Source organism: Aulonocara sp. 'chitande type north' Nkhata Bay, linkage group LG23 (genome assembly GCF_057382095.1).
Source record: "Aulonocara sp. 'chitande type north' Nkhata Bay isolate Kocher_YH1m ecotype deep benthic linkage group LG23, A_spYH_male_GT1.1, whole genome shotgun sequence".
NCBI lineage: Eukaryota > Metazoa > Chordata > Actinopteri > Cichliformes > Cichlidae > Aulonocara > Aulonocara sp. 'chitande type north' Nkhata Bay.
The window spans coordinates 30,576,330-30,593,094 of NC_141365.1; the positions used below are offsets into that span (position 1 = coordinate 30,576,330).

General features: G+C 42.6%; 1 protein-coding gene across 3 annotated transcripts; it reads right to left on the reverse strand.

Moving 5' to 3' along the window:
* Positions 1-383: 383 nt before the first annotated feature.
* LOC147302197 (uncharacterized) lies at positions 384-3,874 on the reverse strand. 3 transcript variants are annotated; one of them, XM_086283624.1, is made up of 5 exons: positions 3,318-3,874; positions 2,601-2,800; positions 1,376-1,449; positions 914-992; positions 384-599 (listed from the first exon to the last, which is right to left on the reverse strand). In XM_086283624.1, coding segments are annotated over exons 1-5 (528 nt in total). In that variant the 5' UTR covers positions 3,492-3,874; the 3' UTR covers positions 384-598. The 3 variants fall into 3 exon arrangements, with proteins under 3 accessions (XP_086139750.1, XP_086139752.1, XP_086139751.1); XM_086283626.1 differs by lacking the exon at positions 2,601-2,800; XM_086283625.1 differs by lacking the exon at positions 914-992.
* Between the last annotated feature and the right edge of the window lie 12,891 nt (positions 3,875-16,765).

Below are 16,765 nucleotides of genomic sequence, written 5' to 3' on the forward strand. Positions count from 1 at the left end.
AGCAGTAATACTTGCTTTATCAGTCTCCCCATCCAAAGATGGGATAGCTTTTCATATTAAAACACTTCCTTGCATAAGACTGAAACATCAGCCTCGTAATAAAGCACGCCCTCAACTCCTGGGGCTCTCTTTATTAAGTGAGCATGTCTGACAATTGCACTCTTTTCCCTTTTGCTGGGTAGTTTTTCCACAGTTAATCCAGCTGTTTGGGCATCTACCATTTCAGCTATCTGAGCAAATTGCTAATAGACGCTGGGCAAAAACAGGAAAACAAACAAAAGCGCTCTTTTCCCATTGCTAGGTTGTGCACCTTCAACTTTTTCATATGTTGACAGACAGAATGTCACCGGCACAGGAAGGACTATCACAGACTGAAATCACAACAGTAGGTAGTTTATTTTCCAGAGTCACCAATTCCTATATCTACAAGTGTAGGGAAACAGGTCCAGGGGGTTCCAAGGGTCACGAGGGAAGTTTTAGAGAAAACACCAACACACATACTCCTCCTCCCAGGGATTCTTCGTCCAGCTCGGGCCACACTGACTCACCCAACTCTCAACCAAGCAGGGGTGGAAAGTCCTCAGGCAGGCGGATAGCATCTAGCACAGAGACAGGAGAACAACATGAGAATAGCTCACGGGTCTTTACTCGAAGAGGCTAGAGAATCGACGGAACACTAACAAGAGTTACACAATAATCCAGCAACGAGGCACCTCCAGTTGCCGCCTTAAGTACAGAGCTAGAGTGAGCGCTGATCACAGGAGATTGCTTGCAGGTGCGGGAGTCCACAGTGAACTCTGCCCCGGTGGTGCGCAGAGCACGAGAGGGAAGAGAGAAGGGACAATAGAGGCAAAAACACTTTTAGCCAGACTGGGCTAGCCGGGAAGGCACAGGGCCATGACTATGCTCGTACCAGGTGGTTTGGTTGTGGGAGACTATGCACCGCAGGGCTGCTTCGAGTTCCTGTTTGTTCTCTCTGCTTGTCCATTGTTCTGTGGATGAAAGCCAGAGGAGAGACTAACCTTTGTGCCAAGCCATGTGCACGAACTGCTGCTGGAGGTTAGGCTGACGGAGGATAGGAGCAGTGGCAAACTTATTTTTCAGTAGGTCGAAAGCTTCCTGAGTAGCCGGGTCCCACTGAAAGGGTTTTTTGGATAGGTGAGTTTGGTGAGTGGTAAAGTGATCTTACTGAAGTCTATAATGAAGCGCCGATAGAAATTGGCGAATCCAAGGAAGCGCTGGAGCTGGAGACGGTTGGGGGGCCGAGGCCAGTGCACAATGACCCAAACCTTCTCCGGGTCAGGCTTCAGATCTCCCCGAGCGATGATGTAACCCTGGAAAGCCACAGTGTTGACATGGAATTTACATTTCTCACCCTTCACGAACGGTCTGTTCTCCAGGAGTCGTTGAAGTATCTGTCGGACATGGACCTTGTGTTCTGCCTGGGACCTGGAGAAAATGAGAATATCATCCAGATAAACAAAGGCACATTGATTAATGAAATCTCTCAGCGCATCATTAACAAGAGCTTGGAATACTGTTGGGGCATTGGTAAATCCGAAGGGCATCACCAGATATTCAAAATGCCCAAGGGGTGTGTTGAACGCTGTCTTCCATTCGTCTCCCTCACGAATTCTCACAAAGTGGTAGGCATTACAGAGGTCGAGCTTGCTAAACACGGTGGCCCCCTGAAGCAGTTCAAAGGCCGATGTCAGAAGCGGTAGGGGGTATTTGTTTTTTTACAGTGATTTTGTTAAGCCCACGGAAATCTATGCATGGCCGGAGTCTTGTCTTTTTTTCTACAAAAAAGAAACCTGCCCCCACAGGAGATGACGACGGGCGGATAATGCCTGCAGCCAGAGAGTCAGTGATATATTTTTCAATGGCCTCCCTCTCAGGCTGGGTGAGGCTATAGAGACGGGCAGAGGGCAAGGGAGCCCCTGGGAGGAGGTCAGTGGCGCAATCGTAGGGCCGGTGAGGTGGGAGAGACAGTGCTTTATTTTTACTGAACACTGCTGCTAGATCATGATAGATACGACGCACCGATGACAGATCCATGGACAGAGAGGGCTCCCGTGGGGAGGAGGAAGGCACAGGTGGAGTGGCAGCCCGAAAGCAGTTCATATGGCATTCAGTGCTCCATCCCGTAATCTGCTCCTTTTGCCAATCAATGTGTGGGTTATGTTGCATTAGCCATGGGTAGCCTAACACGTGGGGGGGTGACAGGAGCCTTGAAAACACAAAAGCTAATGTTCTCTGTGTGATTGCCGGAGAGGGTGAGGGCGATAGGTAAGGTGACAAGAGTTATGTCTGGCAAACGTTGACCGAATAAGGCTGAGGATTTGGCAGAGGCTTGGTGTGAATGTGGAGCTTAGCAACTAGTGAGGAATCAATAAAGTTTTGTTCCGCTCCTGAATCTACCAGAGCGGAGAGAGAATATGACTCAGTCCGAAAAGTGAGTGTAGCGGCCAGCAACAAACATGGAAGAGGGTGTTTGCCAGACAGGTCGCCCACCAGTACCCTCTCAATTACTGGCCCTTTTGCCAGCGCAGGACAGGCGCAGATGAAATGACCTTTACGGCCACAATTTAAACACTCACCCCTGCTGTTGTTCCGCCAGCGAAAGCCACGAGTGACCTAGCTGCATTGGCTGTTCCCCCTCATCCTCCCTGACACTCTGGGCTTCCCGTGACTCAGGCTGGTCCTCCCTCGATACTGGAAGTTCCCGAAACGACTGTTTCCGTGAGGCCCGGCGCGCCCGTAGGCAGTCATCCACCTGGATGCATAGTGACATAAGCACCTCCAGAGAGGAAGGGATTTCACGCATCATTATTTCATCTTTAAGCTCCTCGTTGACATTATTTAACAGAGTGGTTCTTAGAGCCTCAGAGCCCCAATTAGCTTGCACAGTCAGGGTCCAAAAATCAATCGAATAGTCAGCCACTACCTTGTCTTAGGTTGATCAAACGGTGGCCGGCAGCCTCCGCACTGGAGCCCTTATCAAATACTGCCTTGAAACGGGCCAGAAAGTCATCATAAGAAATTTCAGGGCTGGCCTGCAGCAGAGCCTGAGCCCAGGTCAAAGCTCGATCACGAAGCAACTGGGTCAGGGACGCAATTTTAACCCCGTCGCTAGTGAACATATTTGGCAACTGTTTGAACAGCATAGTACACTGTGTTAAGAATCCCGCACATTCCCCCAGTTCCCCAGAAAACGTCTCAGGTGTGGGTAACAGTTAATCTAGTGAAAATGGGGCTATGACGCCAGATGCCTGAGTGGCTGTGGCAGCAGGCATAGCGACAGCAGTGAGAGTTACCTGCGAAGATGCCATGGGAGGCGGGCTTTCCGGCAGCAGAATATGTTGGGCGAGAGCCTGGGTCAGCGCTGCCACTTCCCCGCTGAGTTGAATTAACATCTGTTTGTGACATTGCACTATTCCCTCCAGAGAGATCGTGGTTGCCGCAGCAGGTGTTGAGTCTGTGGAGTCCATTTCGTGGCTGGATTATTCTGTCACGGGCACAGGAAGGACTAGCACAGACTGAAATCACAAGAGTAGGTAGTTTATTTTCTACAGTCACCAAGTGCGATATCTACAAGTGTAGGGAAACGGGTCCAGGGGGTTCCAAGGGTCACGAGGGAAGTTTTAGAGAAAACACCAACACACATACTCCTCCTCCCAGGGATTCTTCGTCCAGCTCGGACCACACCGACTCACCCAACTCTCAACCAAGCAGGGGTGGAAAGTCCTCAGGCAGGCGGATAGCATCTAGCACAGAGACAGGAGAACAACATGAGAATAGCTCACGGGTCTTTACTCGAAGAGGCTAGAGAATCGACGGAACACTAACAAGAGTTACACAATAATCCAGCAACGAGGCACCTCCAGTTGCCGCCTTAAGTACAGAGCTAGAGTGAGCGCTGATCACAGGAGATTGCTTGCAGGTGCGGGAGCCAGGGGCGGGAGTCCACAGTGAACTCCGCCCCGGTGGTGCGCAGAGCACAAGAGGGAAGAGAGAAGGGACAATAGAGGCAAAAACACTTGTAGCCAGACTGGGCTAGCCGGGAAGGCACAGGGCCATGACACAGAATTGTTTGAAGGTGAGTTTTATTTGGAGCCAGTCTACATCACGCAGTTAGCATCATTGTTCTGTAGCTGCTACATCGTGCGATCAACATTATTTCCATAACTGTAAAAAGAAGAAGAAAAAAAACAGTTTTACATAACAAGAGTGACGACTTTTAGAACAACGACCACAGGATGTAAGAGTCTAACTCTGTCTGGGGCAACAACTGCTAACACAGCGAGAGAATATTTGCAGTGAAAAAGGCATGATTTTGTTTTTATAATGTAGCCTCATAAAATAATGTAGCATGAAATGCCTCTGGCCTTAGCAGTAGCTCTGGGTTACCGCTCATATTTGCAGTTCACATTAGAGCAGATAAAAGCACTGTTTAATTCCTCGCTCCTTCGCTCTTGATTCGATCATAATGCTGATGAGCGCTGCAAACACAAGCATCGTGAAGAGGGATGTGAGAGGACCTTTTGCTCCTTTGCATCGCTTCATTTCAAGCGTGATGTAAATTTTCTGCTATTTCAGAGCAAGTAGTCAATTGCTGACAATAGACACTACCCTTGCTGTCTAACCGTTTTTTTCTTTTTCTTTTTTTTACTGTGCTCGGCTGGTTGTTGTGGTGCACTTCAGCGGATGTGTGGAAGATATCATCTTAAATCAGACTCAGCTGAAATCAGAGAGTTGCAGATCCAGGGGACGACATTTGCTGTTATTTTGTTAGAGCAGAAACATGGTCTTTTTATCTGGCAGTGTCATTTTAGAAGGTCATCTTTCTCCACAAAGACTAAACTCATTAAATTCATCACGCTGGCACAAACTGTTACAGACATCATACAGATGTATGCAAAAGGCCCCAATTCCAATTGTCTGGCTGAAATTAGCAATCAAGATCTCAAGACAAAGTAAATTTATTCAACCTAAAATAAAGGAGGAAATTACACATTCAAACCTTTGGTGTCGAAGTGCCTAAACGCTAAATGTGGGATGTGTTTATTAGTTATATTTATAAAATCTATCTCTTCTTTGTCCCCTGAGTAACCCAGTTTTATTATCAAAGAGGTTTTGTGGTAATGGGATTTTAAATATCTCCCATGCATCATGTTTTATGAAAACACTTTCTTTTAGTTAGAATAAATTGGATGTGTTAACTTGCTGGGTTGCTGTTGGAGCATGAGCATAGCATTTAATCTTTGGGAAAAAAAAACATTGTATAAATGCGTTACAAAAGATTCATGCAGCCTGTGTGAAATCACCAGTTGGTTAGTGGACTTTTATAAATAGAATGATACTAGAATTTCTTTTTCAGTGGTCTGCTGGTGGAAATAGCTGCATATCAAGCGATATAATAATATCTAAGATTATGCATAAATATATCCAAAAGGCATCACCACCAAATGTAGTGCTGAGGTGAGGCTCTTTAGTTAGCACCCACTCTGTTGCTCAGTGTGGCTGCGCTCTCAGTCATGCATAACTAAGTCTTGATATAACTTAAATAAGGAGCTATAAAAATGTACCCATCATAAAGTTCTAATGAAATTATCTATAAAATTATTTAAATAATTTTTTTTCCAGCTGGACAAAGAAACTGCAGTTTTTGGCACTTCCAGAAGCTGCATCAGCGCTGTTAGCTCGTTAACGCGTTAGTGCCGTGCAGCCCCATGCACAGGGCAATCCGCGCTAACTCGCTAACAGAGAATTGCCGCATTAATGTGTTTGGCAAAAAGGCAACAAAGTATTTCCCAAAATATCAAACTAGACTGGTAAAAAGTCTGTTTATGACACATATTTTTAGCTTGCAAACACCTCCAGCATGTGGTAGTATGCTGTATCTAACTTTTAGACCAAGGAGTAGTAATTCTGTTTCTGACAAAATGTTATTTTGACAAATAACACTCGCCTCCTCTTCTGAATCTGTAGTTATAAATATCCAACACCCTCAAAACTCAGCAGCCAAAACGCTAAAAGACACACACAAACTCTTTTTCTAACCTTCCTGTGAATGCATATATTGATCAATTCCTCCTACTTATTACTCACATAGCATCGCAGGGTCTTGTGCCTCAGTATGCTGTTGCTCTGATTTATTTACTACCACCCATATGTTCCACTCACAGGATGCCTTGTCATCCCCCTCATTTGGAATTAAAGAGCTAGCAGAGCCCTAGCTGTGTTGCTATCTCTCTTTAATGTCCCTGCAGTCCATCATCTGTTCACTTCTGGCTGCACAGCTTTGAAGTTCATAAACTGTGAAGCAAAGGATGGCTGATCTGATGGTCACTGCAGCTGAGGCAGAAAGGAACCGGTCAATAAACCCAGAGAGCGAGATGCCTTTTGCAGAACTGTAGACAGACATTAAAGCGGGGCATGTAAAATCACGCATCTGAGCACATTTTTACCTTTTTGACTCTCGCTGTCGTTCTGTCTTTGAGAGTGTTTGGGTGCGGAGTGGAAGGGACACGTGGAGGGCTCTTCAGCGCTCTTCAAGGATAGCTAAACGCCTATGATAAAAAGCTCCCAACAGCTCAGGATGTGAGCAATTATTGGGGTTTTGATTTCTTTTTGAAAGCCTGGTGGTTGTTTTCCTCTGTGACTTTACTGATGGAGCTTCTAAACACATTTGTTTGGACTGCTTTACTATGATTAGATGTGGCACTGCTGACATTAAAGGTTAGATTTCGTCAGTTGTACTTCTAATCATAGAGAACCCATTGTCCTATCCAGCAGACTGAGCGAGAGGCCCGTGTCTTTGCTTTATCTCAGTCAGACAAAGAAACAGAAGCTGAGACAGTCAGGCAAACACAGCCGTTTGGTTTACATTTTTTATTTTTAGCTTTTATTTTGAGATTACCACCAGCTGAGTCTACCCCACCACTATACACTTGTCACATGTGACATGGGTATTGCATGAATACATCACACGACCTCAGGAAATCAGTATGCAGGACAATTCCTGGAGCTGTTATGAGGCAGCTGTTCAGATATAATGAATGTGTTAGAGACCAGACATCATGTAAAGGGAATGTGGGGAAAAAATAAAGTTCACTTGACCTCAATATATTCCCCTCAGCTCCTGAAAATTGCTTTTGCTTTGGTCCTTCCACTTGATATCTTTTTGCCGATCACAAAGAGTCACAAAGATCCACTGAGTGTCCTCTGTGTCTGTGCACCGTCAGCGCTGCTGTCGTGGCTAAGATTGTGCTTAAGAGCCTGACGCACATGTGCCAACTCAGCAGCTGTCACCTAAAAGTGAGGAAGGCCAGAGTATGAAAAGAAATCTGTTCTTCCCTGACACTTTTCAAGTTGCTAGAATGGTAAAACAGTGTAGAGTGGCACCGGGTGCCCAGTGGATAAACAGACTTGTCTGTCAAAACAAGGCGCCACACTGAACATACTGTCTGGGATGCTGAAGTGTCCTTGAGCAAGACACCAAATCCCCAGCTGCTGCAAGGTTGCTAACAAGCTGCAGTCGCCACAGATGAATACAGGCTGCTGCCAAAGGGTGCATGAAACTTCTCTATCAATGATTAAGTCAGCGTTTTAGTTTCCAGTTTCATACAGATATTCTCATAAGTTTAATACAAATATTCTTAAAGATTGTCATTAATCAGAACAGTTTTTTTCACCTCATAAATTTTCTTCTCTTTACTTTTAAAAGTAATGGCTAAAAATGCTGATTTTGATATTTAAAAGAGGATCTCGCTCAAAAAGACTGCAAACTTGATGATTTTTTTCCTCTCAAAGAAATGAAAAAGCTCCATTTGGTTAAACACTTCTTTCTGTATTAGTTTTTAGGACTTCAACTTCATCTGGCTTTGCACCCTAACTCTGTAGGGTATTTTGACTGTAGTAACTGACAAAAATACCAATAAGCACTGCATGTGTGGATATATTCATGTGTTTCTCTAGTATGTTGGTGCCAAAATCTGACGAGGACTACTGAACAGCATAGAGGCTCCTTGTGTGAGCACTTTGGCAACATTTGGGCGATCTAGATTTGGATTCACGAGTCTGTCCGCTTGGCGCTTTCCAACTAAATCTTCCAAGATATTCACCAGATAACTGCTAAGTTTTCCCTTCTGCTTTATGGTGCTGGCCAGAACTAAGCAGTAGGGGTTGTTAGAATACTAGAATTTCTAACTTGATGCGATACCCAGGAACATATTCCATAATATTTTCGATGCTGCAGGAGAAACAAAATGTAAAAAAACATTGAGAAGCATGGATAAGCGATATAAAATGAATGGAAAATTAGAATAATACAAACTATCACAGTGACGGCACTCTTTTTAAGTAGTCTGACAATGACACAGACACAAAAATACAGTAACATAACTGTAAGGTATGCAGTGCTTAACGAATTTAATAGACAACCACCAGATTAAAGGTCTATCATACAGCTGAACTAAATTAACAGTATTGGTAATTATTAATTACTTTTTGTGATGATTAATCCACCGGTATGTTCAAGCTGTTAAATTGACAGGATATTTCTAATGCTAAAATATAATTGTTGTTAAGAATGAATTTTTGAATGTACTGTTTTACAAAAAAAGCAGAAAAAACACCCCAGTAAAGCACATTACTATTACTTTTTGATTAAGATGCCAAATTACTTTCATACTTGAACAGAAAAGTTAGTTTTAGGTGATCTGACAAGGACGTCTAGTAATATTGTTAAGCACTGTATAGGTATAAGTGACTGTCATGGTCGCTGACCCAGTGTTTTGAGTTTATTGTTATTATTTTCTAGTTTCTTCTGTTTTTGTATGAGTTCTTAGGGTTTGGGTCTTGTGTTTAGTGTTTCTGTTATCCCTACCTGTGTTCTCTTCCGGTGTTCTGTTCGTGTCTCTGAGTTTTTTATGTTTTTAAAACACAGTGAATTTCCTGATTTACTTTGAAGGTCTGTGTCTCGTTATGCCCATTAGTTCCAGCTGTGTCCACCCCTGCATGTCATTTCCTCTTTACCTGGTTTGTATTTATAGGCTGTATCCCAATTCAGGGTCTGCAGCCTTCAAGTACGCATTTTAAAGCCGATTACGTCACAGTGGCGCGCCGAAGGCTGTCCCAATTCGAAGGCTACTCGAAATGCGGCCCTCAAATGCGTCCTTCATTTCCCTGAATTTTAAGGCTGTGGCAGTGTAGACTTCGTGGCCCAACATATCCCAGAATGCATAGCGCGGCGGTGGGTGTGGATAATTTTGCCGAAAAAACGGCGGATGAGGGGCGGCCGAAGAGTAAACTTTAAGTAAGTACTGAATATCATGACACTTATTTATGTGCAAATGTTTAATAACGAAGAACATTAAACCATTACTGTTGGCCACATGTCGGCAAAGTTATGTGACATTAGTGACGTTTGTACTAACTTGGTTTTAAAGCCTTTACTTTAAAATATACGCCGTTCAATAGCTGACCTTAATCTTACAGAGAATGATCAAAGCTCATGTAGAAACAAACAAATGAACAAAAGATTTTCTCCTTCATTTCTGTCAAACAAAGCTGTATGAAACGTTTCCAGCTGTTAGTATCATGGTTGCTGGGCAACCTGGGCAGCGCAACGGAGGCTAGACCGTCCCATTTCACAAGCCTCGCACTTCCGGCCTTAGCGGTCTTTGAGTACGCGGCCCTTGAGGATCGTTAAGGCTGCGTACTTTAAGGCTGCAGACCCTGAATTGGGATACAGCCATAGTGTGTTGGCTTCTGCTTGTCGTCGCTCTGTCTGTGTTATGCTGGGCAGACACTGTGCGATTTTTGGCCCATTTTGAGCCGATTTTTGAGTCGTGCGACCGTTTTGGCGATCGGCCCGATTTTGGCCTTCATCGTGCGTCGTGCATCGTATAGTATACGTGGGGTAACGAGACGCGATTAACACCTCACGACCAGCTCCCAATCATCAATCGCTTGGTCGTGAGGGTGTCACCGCAGTTTGTCACACTGCGCACGCGCAAACACAAATGTCAGCGAAAAAGACGGCGCAGCACGGCTGTGCAGCGTGTGATCTGGACACAAGCGATGGAGGCACAACTTGTAGAACTTTGGAAAGCTCATCCGAGCCTTTTCGATGTGGCCTCACAAAATTATCACGACCACAACAACCGTGAAAATAGTTGGATTTACATTGCTGCTCAATCACAGCTGCCTGATCAATGTTTTTCATTAGCAATTTAGCAAAGTTGATGGTGGTGGTGTGCGTGTCTGTGTGAGTGAAAGACAGAGAGGGAGAGCGAGCGACAGAATTTCTGTTATAACCTTCATTTTATGTACGCACAGTGTGAGCACTCAGGTCGCATCAGAGCATCGGGCCGTATAGTGTGAGACCCTGCATCGTGACCTATGAACTTCTAACCCCTGCGAGTCAACCGTACAGTTTGAGCAGGAGCTGAATCGCGCGACTGAAAAAAATCGCACAGTGTCTGCCCAGCATTGGCAATCCCCGCATTTCTCTGCCTTCATTCCGGCTCTCCATTCTCCGCTCGTCATCCCGTGTCACCTCCATATGTTTTTCCCTGTGCGTTATTCCGTGAGTTATGGTTTCGGGTTTGGTTTGTTATTAGTTTCCCCAGTTTAGGTTTATGTTTACTTTTGGCCTCGCTTTTGTTATTTTGTTATACTGAAACTATTTTATGAACTTGGAAAACTCACCAAAATAAAACAAAATATAAAAATATAGAGGTAAAATACAAAAGTAACATTCTTACTTTTAATATCTGTTAGTTTAGTAAAAACCTAATTGCAACTTGCCTAATGAGGCACTGACAAGACCGTGTATTAACTGCTTTCAAAAAGTTCTGTGTTATTATTAAAACACCTGCACTGATTTCCCTGATTTCCTTTTTTGGATTTCCTTAGTTTGGTTGTCTTAGCAGACTTTTACTGGTTAACCTTCCCTCTGGCATGTTTTGTCCTACACTGTAAGTTCAAATGGCTTCATCATACTTCCTGCTAGTCTGTGTCCTCCATTTGTGTCTCTGTAAAAACATCCTCGTAAAAGAACAAATAACAGCCCTATTTATAAAGCTGTTCAGGAGACATCTGTATCTTTTTAAGTTGCTTATGGCTACTTTCGTCTTTTGTATACAGCCTATGTGAGATGAAAAGGGTGAGGTTGAAACAAGGCTACATGCACAATCACGTTAATGATGTGAAAGATGTTAAAATATGCATAGACATTACAATCGTAGTTACAGTAGAAACAGGCGGGGTAGCGGTGTTAAAGCAAACTTTCATTTTTTAAAACAAAGAAGTGACAGCATGCATAACAGCATCTGTAATTTTGATTCTTTGGATGCGTTTTGTAGGCGTTGTAATGGAGAAATGCATGACTCTACTGTGCTCTTCACTTTTCATCAAGTAGCTGAATTCAATTTGAAAATACAGCTTAATTCAGCTAAATGAGGTATGTCAAAACTGTATTTAAATAAAGTACATGGGGGTGAGAGTCTTTTATCATTCTCTGTATCTCTCATCATGCGCCGTGTGGAAGAATATTCACCTGCTGCATTAAGAAATCAATCATATAATGAGTCAAAGCAGCAATAAAAAAGATTTTATGGTGTTGAAGCGTGAAACTCAATGATAAGAGCTTATTGCAATGTCATATATTTGATCAATGTAACAGCTCATGAGTCTTTTTTATAATACACATAAGCCCGCCCCCAGTTTAGATTTTCAACATGTTAAGTGGGTTCAGTGCGTTACAGCACTGTGGTCTCAGACTTTATCTTAGTGTCTGAACATTTGTTTTCTTGGTTGAATAACAGTAAATTACAGAAACCTGAAAAAGATCTCAAACAGATCAAATCCTGTGTAACTTTTCTTGACATTGCATCATTCACCATCATTCACTTTATAATCACCCATCATCAGCCTTATTATCCCCCCTGCCTCCCCTTATTATGTTACTTAATCACAGAGTGACATCATCAGCGTACTTCCTCCATAACTCAGTGCAGTGGGCCGGAAGCTCATGCTGCTTGATAACCCACAGGAGTTATGACAGCATTTCAAACAAGGCTTTCAGAGGTCGTGGGAGGAGGGGGTGACACCTGATGAGCAGCTCAGCCTACTCATGAAGCGTTAACAGAAGCGGGGAATTGGGGGGCTAAATGATGCAACTTTCTATATTTATGAAGAATATAATCCCATCTCACACTGCATTATGACAAAATTATTTTGATAGCCAGCTATGGCCTTGAGGGGGAGCATGTTATTCTCTGCTGCTCTCTCGTTTGACACACACAAAGCAGAGGGAGAGGGGGTGGAGACTACACTGACAAATCAGATTACACAGAGCTTAAATTATTTGGTTGCAAAGCAAGTGATAGACTGTACAGCTGAGCAGAATGAAGGGTCTGCAAGGCATGAAACCGAACCCCAAACCCAGCTGACATGCCAATGAGTCAGTCACTACAAAACTGTACTGGGCAGCCAATCACTGAACTCTTAAAATGCTTGGTTAGGGGTGATTTCTTTAACAAATCTCAAGCAATCTCAAACTCAAAACTCTATGCTTGCTTTTTTAAGTCATCAACAATCGTTCCACCCTGAAAAAGGAACAGTTCATAGACAATATAACCTTAATTGCCATGACATTCACACCCATAATGAGTTTATTCTCACCGCAACTGTATGTGAAGCCTACAAAGTGGCCAGCGTTCATACCAATGTATCGCGTTCCTCTGTTGCTCTGCAGCGCTGCCGTCAGCACAGTAGTTGGTGGCAGAGCTTCTCTGTTTGAGTTGATCAGCCCTTTTACAGTTTGTGGCAGAAGAAGTAGTAACTGGACATTCTTGGAGGAAATGACAGTATCGAGTGGGCCGATCATAGTCAGTGCAGGCTGCAGGACTGCAGTTCTATGGAAGTGCATGGCCTTTCTAAAACACAGGGGTTCAGAAAGGTTTGCAGTTCAGAGATACCTACAGCATAGATTCAGGTTATTGTTACACTCTGTGACACCAGCTGTATTTGTTAGTGTTAGAAAAGTTTGCTACTTCCTTGTGGCTGAAACAGAAAAACTGAAATGGATAAGAAATACTCTGTCCTGTTCTGAGCTACTTTATGCTTTATGTTATATAACATAACATGAAAAGTACACTGTGCATTGTTACCTTCTTGGAGTCCAGGGAAGCAAAAAGTATTGACACGGGCCCTGCAGGGAGCACCTAAACTCTATGTTTTGGGAAAACTGATAATAGTTTTTGATGTGTTTCAGTTAGAATCAATAATTTGTTTGTTCCTAAGACTTTGCTGCCAAGCTTTTGGAGAACAATTTAATAAAATAAAAATCTGTCATCCCCAGTATTAACCTCAGATGGCTAACTATAATATAAGTGTGCCATAGCTTTCAGATGTTTTTTTTTATTACAAATACATCACAAATCCTTCTGCAAAAGTGCAAAATTATCTCCGGAACCAAACAAACGAACATCTGACGCCTTCCTTGAATATTCCTCCTCACAAAGAAGGTCTTTGATAATCGAGCCCCATCTTAATGATCTTATAGAACTGTATCACTCTGTTAGAGCTCCTAGCTCTCATACTGCTGGGCTTCCTAGAGTATTCAGTATTACAGTCTTCCTGTAAAAAGGGAGTTTTCTTTCCCACTGCTGCCTCATAGGTGGTCATATGATTTTTGGGGTTTTCTTTGTTTTCTTTGTATTATTTTGGGGTCTTTACCTTACTCTTGACCTGTTGTTGTGATTTGGTGCTATATAAATAGAATTGAACTGAACTGAATTGAATTGGTTATTGTGTGGATGCCCTCAAAGGGCATTCACACTATTCAGTTCCTGTTTCTCTTTATTGTGTGGATGCCCTATGAGGACATCCACACAAGGGTATTCTTCAAGTTGCCACTTTCTTTGCCGCTTAACTACTCCCTCAGTTTTCAGCCGATTTTCTCAGTTCAAACTCTAAACTATTCTGCTCTTTCTGCTCTTTCCTGCTATGACTTTTGGTGTTTATTACTATTATACTTTTTAAAATATTACACTTTTTTCCTTTTTTTTGTCCCATTGAAATGAATGGAAAACTTCCACAATTCTGCTAAAACTTGCTTGTTTTTGAAACTTAACTACTTCCTCATACTTTCACCTAGAAACGCCATTCAAACTTTAAAATTTTCTCAAATTATTGGGCTATTCCTGTCTGATTCAGCTTTTTCAGATTTTCTACCATTTTAATCTTATCCCTCTTTAAGTTTTCAGTTGCAAAATTGTAATTTTTCAGAAAATACATGCGTTGCTATGGTTGCTATGCAATTAACTCAGAGTGAGCACTGATCCTTTCTTAAGTTTCTTCGAATCCTGCTCACGGTAACATTTTTTTTTCACCACTTTTCAGCAAAACTTTCTCCGTCTTTACCCCTTTCAGTAGAATTTTTTGCTTTTCACCACTTTTCAGCAAAAAATTTCTGCTTCTTTTTTTCTGTTTTCACCAGAATTTTCAGTTTCTTCAACGCCATGCAACTTTTTGCAACTTTCCAACTTTTTCAGCTTTTCAGCAGACATCTTCAGCGTTAAGGCATCCACACAGCATTTTCGCAGGAAATGCAAATTTTTCTAGTTTAATTTGGATCACAACACAGCTGCCTTTTTTGAAAAGTTCTGAATTTCTCTATACAGCTTCAATAAACACGTGGAACGAAGCTGATATAGAATATAAAAGCAGGCACTAACAGGACAAGACAACTTCTTCAACCTTGAAGCCACCTCATAGAAAATAAATGGGGTTTAGGGGTTATGATTTGCCTACATGTGAGAGCAGAGCCAGCCTTTACCAGACTTCTATTATATTTCACCCCTCTTTAAGTAGTTGTGATTTTTAGTGCCCAGTTATTTTTATGTTTGCATGCCTGCAACTTTTACAACTACTATAATATGGCTTCCTGCCTTGGCTGCATATCATCTTAAAATTAGATTCTTTTTACGCAGCAAACTAGTTAAAAGGGAGTACTGGCAAAGAAAACCAGACATCGACATAGAGATAGAAACATCTACATTTTAAAAACTACTGCAAGTTTTTTTCTTGTCTGAGTTCGAAACACTGATTTTGAAGGTGCAGCAAGGGCGGCGTTTGTGATCCCACATTCCAACAGCACTCGCTGTCGGCTTCTTAAAGTGGAGTGAGGGGCGACAAAGGTGGTTAGCCATTGTTACATAGACAGGTATAGTAATTACATTCTCCTCCATTCAGTTCCTATCTCCATACAGCACCAGCAAACCCCTCTCAAACTCCATTATACGCTTGCCAAATTGAACAAAAGCCCAACATTCAATGGTTTTGGCACTCAGAAAGAGACACTGACCCCTTCTGGGGTTAGACATCAAATTGTGTCACAGTCTCGGAAGAGGCAGACTGCGACTTTAAATTTATGGTCTCAGAGTGGGGTGTCGTATCAGCCGCTGGATTATCCTCATCTTGGCACCAATGCACTTGAAAGCCTTCACAATCGCACTGATTGGGTTCAGGTCTTCAAATTTAACACTTCGCATGTTTTTTTCTGTTTCTGTAGCATCATAATGCAGACATCTCTCAGGTTATAGTGAGATCACATAGAAGCAACTTTGTGTTTTTAATTTTTTTTTATCTGAGTGTACATTTGAAATTTAAGGCTGTTTACAAACTTGTCATGAAAATAACCCAACCCAACACACTGCACTCCATAACAATTACTCTAATTACACAATAACTTATGTTTTGATATTTGTCATGCCAGTCAAAGGAAAAGTTTATCCTCTTTTTAGTGGAAAATATGACTTTTGACAAAAGAATAATTAACAGGAAACTCCACTCCTGACTGTTTGTCACAGGCAACTTTTCAGATATGCTCTAAATTGCACTAAATTGAACTGTTAGGGCTCGGTAGACAATTCCTAATGAATACAAGGGCGACACACACATCTCCTCCACAGTTGCTTGAGAGCGCACAGATGTTAGAGTGGAGCCTGAAGTAGCACACAAAGCAAGGCACTTGTCTTGTCTGATGAGAGGGCTCATTTGGAACTGCCATTAGTAGACGTATGATTTATGACTCTGTCTGCCTCTCCTGCAGAGACCACCGCTTTCACTTCAGCAACAGCCTCCCAGAACAGAGCATCTCCCTGCTTCTGTCTTGTAGCTCAAAAGCAGCACAGTGAGCTTTAGTGGTTTGGATCGATGGTAAGGAGAGGGTGTTACATGCCATTAAAGAAAATCTGTGTTTAAAAATAGATGCAATGATGAATGGAAATAAAGACATGGGACCAAATGTTCCCCTTTTGTCCACATCTTACAAAAAGTTCCGTGGAGGTACTTTCACAGGGTACCACCATTTTTAGGGACTGAGAATGTGGGGCAGGTGTAAATTAGGATTTCCTTTCTTTTTTCTCCTAATGGAAAATTTTTTGCCTCACTTTTGTTAAGGATGAGTCTGCTGAGTTCTTAATTTAAGAGGCTATTTAGGGGAACTGCACAGGATGCATGTTTTAGTGAGCTGACCTATGTTCATCTATTTTTAATCATGAGAGCTTCACTGAAATTAAAGCCTATTTGCCTGAGTGTCTTACCTATGAGAGGGCGTAGCAGGAGCTTAGAGACACACCTGACATTATGATTATTATTTTTCATGAATACATTTTCATGTTTGATGTTTTGCATCACAAACCAATGTCAGCACAATCAGGCTGTGTTGTGCTAAAGATTCGTAGTGCAT

Bases quoted from the DNA above. Each gene is read 5' to 3' on its own strand.
- LOC147302197 (XM_086283624.1), bottom strand. From the start codon at position 3,491: ATGGACTCCACAGACTCAACACCTGCTGCGGCAACCACGATCTCTCTG. The intron at 2,801-3,317 runs GTAACTCTCACT...TCCTCTCTGGAG, and splicing joins CTCCCATGGCATCTTCGCAG to GTGCTTATGTCACTATGCAT. The intron at 1,450-2,600 runs GTGAGTGTTTAA...CATTTTCTCCAG, and splicing joins CTGGCGGAACAACAGCAGGG to GTCCCAGGCAGAACACAAGG.